Source organism: Xenopus laevis, chromosome 5L (assembly GCF_017654675.1).
Source record: "Xenopus laevis strain J_2021 chromosome 5L, Xenopus_laevis_v10.1, whole genome shotgun sequence".
Lineage (NCBI taxonomy): Eukaryota > Metazoa > Chordata > Amphibia > Anura > Pipidae > Xenopus > Xenopus laevis.
Window position 1 is genome coordinate 100,325,189 of NC_054379.1, and position 12,361 is coordinate 100,337,549.

The window sequence follows — 12,361 nt, forward strand, 5'->3', positions numbered from 1 at the left end:
TTATAGAAACTTACCCTCAGGAGCACTGAAAGTGTGGATCCCATATGTGTGTGTGCTTCCTACCTAATTGGCCCATTTACATAGTTCTCTTTGAAGTTACATATGTTTGAGTAAACTGAGAACAGAATGCATCAAATACATTAATCATAGCGTTTACATTCTTACTTTTCAACAAACATGGCTTGTTTCTATTCACAGCTGCAACTGCAGTTGTGCAAATTGTGCAAAACTGAACACAACTTGTATACATTGAAACCATTCACTACAGCCAAATGTCATATCAATTGCAAGCTCCAAATACTGACAATCCACATTGGAGGATGGATGTTACCATAGAACACCTTAATAGGTTTCTAATAAATTTTAATGGCAAACCTGATACAGCAATGCATTTGTAGGGCTGGCGATTTTGCAGCTATTACAGTGTAGTGTAGCTTATAACCTTTCTTACAAGCCTATTGTACAGGTATGGGATCTATTATCAGGGAACCCCTTATCCAGAAAGCTCAGAATTAAAGGAAGGCAGTCTCCTATTGATTCCATTTTAATAAAATAATTAGAATTTTTAAAAATGATTTCCATTTTCTCTGTAATAATAAAACATTACCTGATTTAAACTTAAATAGAATTAATCTTTACTGGAGACAAAACAATCCAATTGGGTTTAATTAATGTTTAAATGATACAAGGATCCAAATTACAGAAAGACCCCTTAACTGGAAAGCCCCATATCTTGAGCATTCTGTATAACAGGTCCCATACCTGTATAAAACAAATGATCCCCTGCTGTGCAGTACTTTTACATATGAAAACGAGGGCTTCTGTGAAATTTGTAAAGATACTTCATTGATGGTTTCATTCTCTTCTTTGGTCATGGAACTCCTTGGTGACTTCTAATATATATCATAATGTAAAGTAGGTGTGTATGTCTGTTGTGCAGCATCCTGTATATTAGTGCACAAAAAAGGATGTAATAGTGGGCTAGAGAAGAGACATGGGAAAGTGATATAACAACTATCCACTATAAATTGGATAGAGCGTACCTAATGAAACACAAAGGCCACAATGTTTTTTTCCAATGTACAAAGAACAAGACACCATAGCTAAGTAAAGATTAATAAGAATTTGTTTGGGTATCTTCAGATCTGAACTTTTCATCTGCAGTTTAAAATTCCACCACACACAACATAAAATGTCTAGAAACATGCATGCAATGTGTATTTGAAATTTATAGTGGATGTTTCTTGGCATTTTTCCATTGTACCATGTGCATAATCAATTAGGACCCTAATATAAATCTATACGTTTGACAAGTGTTACAGCCACGATCCCTAGTATACTATTCATCTCTGAGGAATCTAAGACAGTCCTGCTGTTAGGAATTAGAATATTCTCCGTTTAGTATATGTTATAAAACATATACTGCTTTTATTACATAGACCTCTGTATTACCATTAACCTTCATGCTGGGGTGCTTATATATAACTCAGCAGGGGTTTTCTGACCTTCTGAATACAATGAAACTATATGTGAGGAGTAGTAATAGGTAATCTGTAAAATGTTCAGAATACGAACTTCCAGTATTCCTGTGCCTTCAATTGTGTTAGGTGGAATGCTGGGATTTGTGTGCTCCCTGTCTTTTACTGGGGAAGAGAATATCAATGTTTTCATTAGAGTCACAGGATAATAAAAAAGCTATGTTATACACTTATTCTGTATACAATTACAAGTATACAAAAAAAAGTATACAAACAATATATAAAATATCGATATTTTATGGCTGCAACCCCTAATATCAAATAAATTCTGTTAGCCTTTATGCTAAAAGATGGCAATTAGTAGCTGGCGGCCACTGTTATTGGGTAAAATAGGCAAATGCTACTACCTTTTTGCATCTATGAATAGTTTTGACTTACACATTCTGAATTCACTTCGATCCATAAAAAGAAGATATTGTTTGGAAAAGCCAGGTCTTAAGGGTAACAAAATAGTTTCTTGGAAAAGTCAAAAGCTATAGTAGTTTTCCAAGTATTCCTCAGTGGAAACATTACAAAGCAGACAAAGTTCCTTTGCCAAAGGCAATGCTAAAATATGTTATTCTAACAGAATGTCATATGTAGCCTTCAACTGAAATGGTAACAGACAATGTCTGAATCAGTTCAGTATCTGACATTGCAGGCACACATGTATAATGCTAATAAAGTATAATGACAGATTTTACCATAAGGGAGAATGCCGTTATTCCAGTTTAGTACTAGCTCTCCTTCTACTTGAATTTATATAATATGTTTATGTATGGGTAGCTGTTAATTGCAGTTAAAGTATGGAAATACTAACCGAAGGACTAGCATATTATCATATATCATCAGTACATTAACCCATTACAATGAAACACAGTAATGCAAAAGAATAAAAACACACATTAGGCTCCACCTATTACCCAAATATTTCCTACCTATTTTATGTGTGATCCATAGGAAGGTAACTGGATATTCGATGCACTGCATATTTATAATATGAATCTATTTATTGCATTGTTTAGTACATCACTGTTTTTAGGAAGAAAGGGTTTCAGTACAACATTTTAACTGCATTTAAACCTTACAGAATCTATGAATCAATCTAGTCTAAAGCAACTGGACTTAGTAAGCTTTAAACTTTCCACACTCATCCTAGTACCTTCTTCACAGTGATAGGTAATTTCTCTGCACTTTAAACCCATACTAAAGATTAATACAATTACTAAAATCCATTGAACTAATGGTGTTCAGTGGATTTGTACCTTGAATCATATTGATATAAACCTTAGAGTTAGAGCGAAAGGACCAAACAACTTACCCAGTTACCAAAACAGCCGCTTAACTAGATGTTTTATAGCGTCAGCTTGAAGCAAATGTTGTTTGTACAGCATCACAAACCTACAAACATAAACCAGTAAAAACAAATAAATAGGGAATACATGATAGCTATTTGTTTCCATATTTATTTATTAATAAGGTTTGGGAGACATGGCATTAATATCTTTATACAGACACAAGGTTTTTGGAACACATTTTACATAAAATGTACCTGGGCTTAAAGCCAGGGATTTTGCTCCATTGGGGGGCTCTTTCTTTACTAGGGCAGAAGGTCATGTACTGATTACAAACAGTTTTCTCTTATTCAATGCAAGACTAGCTGACAAATAAAAGAACATTTAACTAATTTCTCTATAGGGAGATTCTGGACAGCCTGGAAATCCTGGTTCCCCTGGACAACCTGGTCCAGATGGTAAGCATGTGAGTACTATAACATTTCAATATACATCTTCTCTGTGCAATGAGAGGTATTTTACATGACTTAAACTGATGGACTGGTGATACTGTCTTTGTAAAATACAATAATATTGTGGATGACTTTTTTTTTACATTTTATTTTGAACTTTCAAGGCAAACATGTATGGGCTCCAAAGATTTAAAAAGCTGAAATACATTCATCTCACCTATGGACAAAGTCCCTGAATAATAATGCTATGGGCATTATCTGCAAGTTTTCAATGTTATAAAGTGTTAAAGTAACTTAAAGGACCAGTAACGTCAAAAAATAAAAGTGTTTTAAAGTAATAAAATATAATGCAATGTTGCCCTGCACTGGTAAAACTGCTGTGTTTGCTTAAGAAACACTACTATTGTTTATATAAATAAGCTGCTGTGTAGCAATGGGGGCAGCCATTCAAAGGAGAAAAGGCTCAGGTTACACAGCAGGTAGCAGATAAACTCTGTCTGTCTAATGGTGTTATCTATAATCCATTAGTTAACCTGTGCCATATAGCCGTTATTTCCGCCATTGCTCCACAGCAGCTTGTTTATATGGAGTATAGTAGTGTTTCTGTAGCAAACAGATCAGTTTTACGAGTGCAGGGCAACACTACGGGGCCAATTCACTAAATTCGAGTGAAGGATTCGAAGTAAAAAAACTTCGAATTTCGAAGTATTTTTTGGGCTACTTCGACCATCAAATGGGCTACTCCGACTACGACTTCGAATCGAAGGATTCGAAGTAAAAATCGTTCGACCATTCGACCATTCGATAGTCGAAGTACTGTCTCTTTAAAAAAAACTTCGACCCCCTAGTTCGGCAGATAAAAGCTACCGAAGTCAATGTTAGCCTATGGGGAAGGTCCCCATAGGCTTGCCTAAGTTTTTTTGATCGAAGGATATTCCTTCGATCGTACGATCGCAGAATTTGCGCTAAATCCTTCGACTTCGATATTCGACCCATAGTGAATCATCCCCTACATGATATTTTCATTACTTTAAAACACTTTAATTTTTTGGTGTTACTGTTCCTTTAATTATGTGTAAACATTTGGTGCCTTGTTTACAAAACCACAGTAAGGTGCACAGTGAAAAAAAATGCTTATGCATGATTCACACCAACAGGCTAGGGACCACCATTGGCTACAAAGTTTGGGAGAAGCTTGTACTTATAAGGGTTGTTCACTTTCACTTTTTCCAGTTCAGTTGTTTTAAGGTAGTTCAGCAGAAATAAAGACTATTTCTATTCTCTATTTTTGACAGTTTTTCTAATATTGAAGTTTAAAGTTAAATTTGTCGCTGTTTTATGTCTTTCTATGACAGCTGGGTGGGGGTCACCAACTCTGTAACTGTTCTTAATTAATACATAAGTTGATACATTTCTTATTTTTGGCTCTGCCGAGGAGAATCTGGATTTTATTAAAGGCAGCTGTTAGAATTGATACAATAGTTGCTAACATCCCACAGATGCTGCTGAGAAATATATAAATGTATGTAGCATATTTTAACAGTTCAAGATTAAACATTAAATTTAAACTTCAATTTTGTAAACACAGTACAAAATAAAAAATGAAACAACTGAACTGAAACAGCCTTTGGAAGGGTGAACATCCCCTTTAGGTAAGGTGCTTAGGTGTAGCACTACAATGATGAGGTAGTGCATCAGTGCAGAGTTTATGGTCACAAGGAATGTTGACAGCAGAAAAATGTTGAGATTACTATTTTTTATTATTCAAATTGGGAATGTACAGACAGGGGTGAGAAAATATGAACACCAGGTAAAGTAAATACATATGGAGCCTTGGTGCCTCTAAGCCATTATTATGAATAATCAAATAAACAACACATACTTTGATTTCCATTGACATTTGCATATAAAGAAGCCTCCTTCCCTGCTGCAGGGGTAGCTTCTTAGTTTGATTCCAGGTATTTTATCATCAGAGGGATTTCCAGCTCAGTATACTGGTTTTGTGTGATTTCCAACTTGGCCTGCTGTATTTCTGAGCAACTATCTCTTGACCCAAATGCACCCAGATGATTACCTTTGAGTGGGGTTGATTCTAAGCATCTTGCCACCCACCAAAAAGACAAAACATCTGGAATCACATTGTGTGTCATTGCTCTTGCAATGTGTTTACATCCTGCACTCCACAAACTGCCAAATATTGTTAATCACATGTTTGTATGCAAGTCTGAAAGACTTTAAATTACATTTGGAATATAATTGAATCTGTGTTACTATACTTTACTAACTTTGAAAAGACTGGGCTTTATAAATAGATGATTTCTGACTGTTACCGTGAGTGCATCATGCCTTTTTATCAGATTATCAGAGTAAGCAGATTTTATTTGTACATTTGAATAACATAGCTCACTGCATTCGATTCCAATTAAACATTATATTGCATTATAATGAATGCTGCAAGGTGTTGTGCTATGGTCCCAAATGTGAGCATTGCGATATTGAAACAAAATTGCTCCACTTTTTTTTATTGTTCTGTTATACATATGTGTTGATAAATATTCTCTGGTGTTACCCTTAAGCAAACCTTTGCTATGTCACATTGTGATTAAGGCATATTATTCACTAGGAAAAATAGGAAAAAAAACAAGCATGAATCCCAAAATCCTATGAGCCATACTAGGCTGGCACATAAGTACAACAATTGTATGTGGATTTGTGCACCGTGTTAAAATGGCTGGCAGAGCTCTATGCAAAACCTACCAGAGGTTGGTGTATGTTACTAGGAGAGACGCACTGGCCAGGGGTCCCAGGTTTTTGATTAAGATCACTGGGGGTGGTCTAAGAAATAGGAAATAGGCACCCCCAGTAAATTTGATTTTGTTGTCATCAGACATACTAATGGATTTGGTGATAAATTTAACATCCTTCATTTAAGAAAAAAAAAAAAAATATATATATATATATATACACACACATATATATATATATATATATATATATATATATATATATATATATATATAAAGTTCCAGCTGTGGTGCACTCCAGTCAAGCGTTCTTTTCATGCCTGGGTGCTGTCAAAAAAAGTATAGATAGTAGTTCCCCAAGATTGACGCACTCCAGGGCTTCATAATGCAGTTTAGAAAAGAAAATTTATTGACAATAAATTTTCTTTTCTAAACTACATTATGAAGCCCTGGAGTGCATCAATCTTGGGGAACTATCTATCTATCTATCTATCTATCTATCTATCTATCTATCTATCTATCTATCTATCTATCTATATATATATATATATCTCCCCTTATTTTGGAACTCAATAATGGGACTATCCCAACCCTTTTGTGTATTTCTATCCTCTTTTAACATTATCTGCCATTTGTACTTTTTACAACTTCCTTGGTTTCTTTTATATGTAATTTATGATTATTATTTTAATAATATTTTAACAGTAACGGTTCCAGCTGTGGTATGCCACTGCTAAATTTGAAAATTACTGTTTAATAACTGGAAAAAAATACGTTCTGGCCCTTCAGTTTGGCTTATTTCAAGAAGGAAAACCCTATCTTTCAGTTTTGGAACTGTTCTATGTATCACTCATGTTGCTTAGTTACAGAATGTTGGCAATATGAAGGGAAATCAAAGTCTTCATAGACATGTGGAATATATAAATGTGCATTAAATTTGGGAGTGATATTAATGGCTGTGAAGACAGTGTCCATTTTCAAATGTGAATGTAAAATGAATACAGGTATGGGATCTAGTATCAAGCCTGTTATCCTAAATGTTTTATAGACTAACCATTTTATTCACCACAGTGTATTTTTTGAATTACATTGTTAAAATGTCCTCCAAAAACATTTTTAATAAAATCACACATTGGTACTACTGTATGTGAATGCATAACCTATAATTAGTGTTACTGAACATTGGATACTAAACACTATATGAAATATTTACTGACACATCCAATCCCTAATTCCCCTCAAATGAAGGGCCCTTAGGTTCATGGGGCATTTATTTTTTAGCAAGTCTACTCCTTTAGCTAAATAGGGTTCCACACTGAACCATATTTAGAAACAAACTAAAACAGTAAGGTTCATTTACCCACGCCAGGTAGACTACATAGGCAACCAATCACATTTTTGCTTTCCCTGTTCTACCTGCAGGAGAATGAACAAAGTAAATCACTGATTGGTTACTATGGATTATTTCCAGGTTTAAATCTGGCCAGTGTTGGTAAGTAAACCCCAATGGGTGTTTAATATGCACAAATCAATATGCAACAGAAAGTTTCTCTTGTCAGTACCTCAAGACAACACTTTGCAACAGATTGCATTCCTGTATATGAGTGACAAACATAATAAAGGTTAAAGGATATATAAATGACAACATTATAGAATCTGATTGTATTTTTTACCTTTCAGGGATTTCAAGGAACATCAGGGAGTCCAGGGATTCCTGGTTCACCAGGTGTGCAGGTAATATTATAGCTTATACAATAATATTATTATTGTTATTATTATTATTGTTTGTTTGAAAATGATTAATTTTGCTTTGAAATCCTCAATATAAAAAGGGTGGTAGCAAAATGGATACATGTCTCTTCTTTAAAACTGCTCCTGCAGAAGATCTTCTTACATGTACAGTACATATGCTAGAAAAAATGTAAAATGGCATTGTAAACTTAAAGCACCAAGTTGTGTTTATCCAGTTCCTGCACTTACAAGATATAGCCAATGAGAAATAGGATACTTGCCCTGAATATATATTACTTAGCATACCCATTTAATTATATAATAATTATATAATTAGCTTATATGACGGGTTTTGGCTAAGCCTATCAACCAGGCAGTGGTTTGAATGAGAGACTGGTATATGAGTAGGAGAGGACCTGCATAAAAGATGAGTAATAAAAAGTAACTAACAGAAAATTGTATCCTTGCCAAGCAATAGATTTTTGGCTACTGGGGACAGTGACCCAAGCTGCAAAGAGTCAGAAATAAAGGACAAATAATTAAAAAATTATTTAAAAAAAGTAAGACTAATTGAAAAGTTGCTTAGAATTGGTTATTCTGTAACATACTAAAAGTTAACTTAAAGGTGATCTAACCTTCAAGGTTCAATTTAGCAGTCCTAAAACCATAATTTAATGTTATGGGGCCATAAATAGATCTTTACCTCGCTGGGACATATCCCTGTATATTGACCTCTTCAGTGATATTACTAATACCACAGGTTATACTAAGCACAGTTTTCAGATTGATTAAAGTGATACTGACACAAAAAACTACTTTTTTAAATATGAATGTACATTAAGGGGCATGTTTACTATTGGTCGAATATCGAGGGTTAATTAATATTCGAATAACGAAGTCGAAGGATTTACCGCAATTTGTTTGATCGAACGATCGAAGGAAAAATCGTTTGATCGAACGATTAAACCCTTCGAATCGAACGATTCGAAGGATTTTAATCCATCGATCAAACAATTTTCCTTCGATCACAAATTGCCTATTTTTAACCTTCCCCATAGGCTAACATTGGTGCTCGGTAGGTTTTAGGTGGCGAAGTAGGCGGTCGAAGTTTTTTTAAAGATACAGTACTTCGACTATCGAATGGTCTATAGTCGAACGATTTTTAGTTTGAATCGTTCGATTCAAAGTCGAAGTCGCAGTCGAAGGTCGAAGTAGCCAAAAAAATACTTCGAAATTCAAAGTATTTTTCCTTCTAATCCTTCACTCGAGCTTAGTAAATGTGCCCCTAAAAGTTACCTATAGGTCATGTTGATTGTTTTTTGCCGAGATGTTTGTTTTTGTAAGTTATTGTTAGTTAAAGTTTCTAAGCCTGACTGTTTTGCCAACCTGACTGTCCCATCTCAGACTGTCAGTTAGAGTTTGTAATGCCAATGGACTCCTGCTGCACAAATATGCCAGCCCCCTCATAGGCAATCACAGAGAGTCTGATAGTTAATGTAAAAGCATTGGGCAAATACTTTATAAAAAATTATAAAAAGCATGCAAAGTAAATTTTATGGTATATGTAAAAGAAAGTTCGATTTAAGGTGTCAGTATCTCTTTAATGTATAGTGTAATGTATAATATGGCATAATATGTAGTGTAATGTATAATATGGTAATTAAATAGTATTATTAAACCTAAAACACCAACACAAATGTGTTGGTGTTTTAGGTAATTATATTTAAATGATATGCACCATTATAAAAATATATAAATGATCAAGAATATTGTCTTAAGTTTTTCATTGGTCCAAAATCACATCCGATATTGGTGTGTTAAGGATTTCCCATACATAGCATTCTGAGCCAGTCTGGGGCAATTTGGGTCACTTTTTAGACACCTGAAATTTGGCAGCTAAAAGGGCCATGCTTGCCTCTTATGGCGCAGAACCCTACAGTGGTTCTTAAACTAACAATAACACTGTGGAAACTTCCCATGAACATTTTGTTTTTCTCAACATGGAAAACAATAAACTGAAAATATCCTAAATTATTTTCTATGAATTGTTATATGTAGAAATATGACAAGTCTAGAAAATAAAATAACAAAGGAAGTTAGACCATGTAGCCATGTATATCCTAACTGCTCAGGCCTTTTATAAATGAAAAAATTTTGGGATCTATTTAGAAAACTAAGATGTGGATTTAGGCATGAGAGCAAAATTTCACCTTAGTAATCAGATGGATTTTATTGCCATTTATTTTATTTTTAATCAACAGTTAAATGTTGAGTGCTTATCTTACTTACTTTATTACTTTCTGGGGACACAGGCTCCCTCAGCCTGTCGCACATAGCTGATAAAGCTCAATATGGGCATTCAACCTTGGATTCATGTTTCTAGCTGTGGATTCCGCCTAGTTGCCTGAGAGGGGTTACAAGATGAGTTGATGGTGGGTGGGGTTAAGCACTACATCATCACACTTGATTTGAATAATAAATTTCCACTGACATCACAAGTAAAGCTTCCATTCTTATAAATGCTAAAATTACTCTACTCTCTTGTCAGGAAAACAATGCACTGGTCCATATAAAAATAAAATGTAACGTCCAACTCTACAGCAGGAAAAATAATGTCAATATGGTTAAAATTGCCTTTAAAAGCTGTTTATTTTTCATTACTCGTTGATTTGCCCAGACCATGCCCTGTTATATTTATATATAAAGTCAACAGTAATCCAAAACTCCACCGCCAACGGTTAATATATGTTAATATTTTCAATCAAAAACTGCCCCTGAAAGAAAGGACATTTTGGATATTTTAATATCCACTTTTTGGACATTTTAAATGTTGACAATTACACTAAATCTAACCAAATTAAAAGTCTAATTCAACAGACATGTAATTTTTTTACTTTTAGGGACCTCGTGGATTTGCAGGTTTAAAAGGAAATACTGGTCAGGATGGTGAAAAGGTAATATTTCATTTTACCACATTTATTCAAGAATGCATCTGCTGATGAAGTGTTAATGTGACCATTAGATATAGATATTTAGATGTAGATGACGATATTTAAGCAGTTTATGCTTTTTATTTCAGTGCATACATAAGGGCACATAAAAAAGTAATTTGCATGTTTCCACACACAATTCCTTAAATGAAAGTTAAAAAATCTGATTTTTTGTTGAAGCTGTTAAACATTTGGTTACAGGAGTCTGTAACAGGGCCATAATCAGGGGTAGGCAGAAGAGGCAGCTACCTAGGACAGGTATACTCTACTCCTGCTCTTATCCTGGCTGACTAGTTTCTAAAATTGTGTCTGGGAAAGAGTAAGTGGGCCAAGGGCAGGAGAAGTGTGTGTGTGTGTGTGTGTGTGTGTGTGTGGGGGGGGGGGTTGGCTTCAAGTGTGTGGGGTCTGGGGTCAAGAAGAAGGAGCAAGCAGGTGGGTAAGTGATGGGCATGGCAGGCTGGGGCACTTGCCTTGAACACACGTACCTTTTGGCCCCTCTGCAAGTACGTTTTAAAATTCTCATTATTTTCAAACATCATTCATTGTTGTGAACATAATATAATAAATATTCACAATAAATTCAGCAGTAATTAAATCACTTTTTGGACAACTGGACAAAAAATTTAACAAAATTTGATAGACAACCATGAGCTATTAAGCAAGGTAGAAAACTACACTTAGTCAGATAATTACTTAGTCATCAGTTTAATATTGTAATGAATTAAGAAGCCTTGTGATGCCTAACGATGACTGTAATAAATCACTTGTATTGTAATCTAGTAATCATAAAAGGTTTCAACAATTTTTTTGAATTGACTCATGATTATATTTTAAGATTTTTATCTTAAATTAAACTTCTTCAATGACTGTGATTCAGAGAGGTTGCAATAAAGGAGAGATGATCACGGTTCACTGAATTAGCCAAAGTTATAGAAAAAAAATTGTTTATAGTGACTTGTACATTACTAATAGTAAATCATAAATATATATTTTTGCATTTTTTAAAGGGAGATCGTGGAATGCCAGGATTCCCAGGGCTACATGGACAACCAGGCATCAAGGTTGCAGCAATTATTGTGATTTATAAAATTAAGCTTATAGGTTGTAGCACAAATAACTATTTACAGATATTAACTATTTAATATGTTTAAAAGGGTGAAATGCCTATTGTGTTCACATACTTTCTGTGTATAGCATTCTTGTTATTGGCCTCTTTGGTCACATAATCCACAGTTCTTCCAATATAAAAAAAAGAGGTGTGTCATTATATCATTATATGATCAATGGGCATGTTTATAAAAACAACTGCAGTTTTTTTATTAGTATCTATCAAAGCCTCAATAACACATTCTGGTACAGTATTTTACACAAGTAGATTACACAAAGGAGCAATGTCAGTTCAGGTAGACCCATTGTTACACCAGGTAGTGACTATACCTCCCTGACTGTACCACAGGACAAAAATCAAGACCTTTTCTTAATTTATCAAAGAAACAATATTATAAACACATGACATAGATTATTGGCATTAAAAGCAGTAAAAATATAGTTACTGAATACTTCAGCAAACACAAGTATAGGCAACCAACAGTTGGATGGTAGATATCTTGTGCCTTTAGTCCAGCTAATGCT

General features: G+C 34.4%; 1 protein-coding gene across 1 annotated transcript in view; it reads left to right on the forward strand.

Annotated features, from left to right (window-relative positions):
* The window catches only part of col21a1.L (collagen, type XXI, alpha 1 L homeolog), a 93,501-nt gene that overhangs the window by 47,078 nt on the left and 34,062 nt on the right, over positions 1-12,361 (forward strand). The window contains 4 exon segments of the mRNA NM_001094389.1: positions 3,216-3,278; positions 7,689-7,742; positions 10,640-10,693; positions 11,737-11,790. Of these exon segments, the coding sequence (NP_001087858.1) occupies positions 3,216-3,278; positions 7,689-7,742; positions 10,640-10,693; positions 11,737-11,790 (225 nt within the window).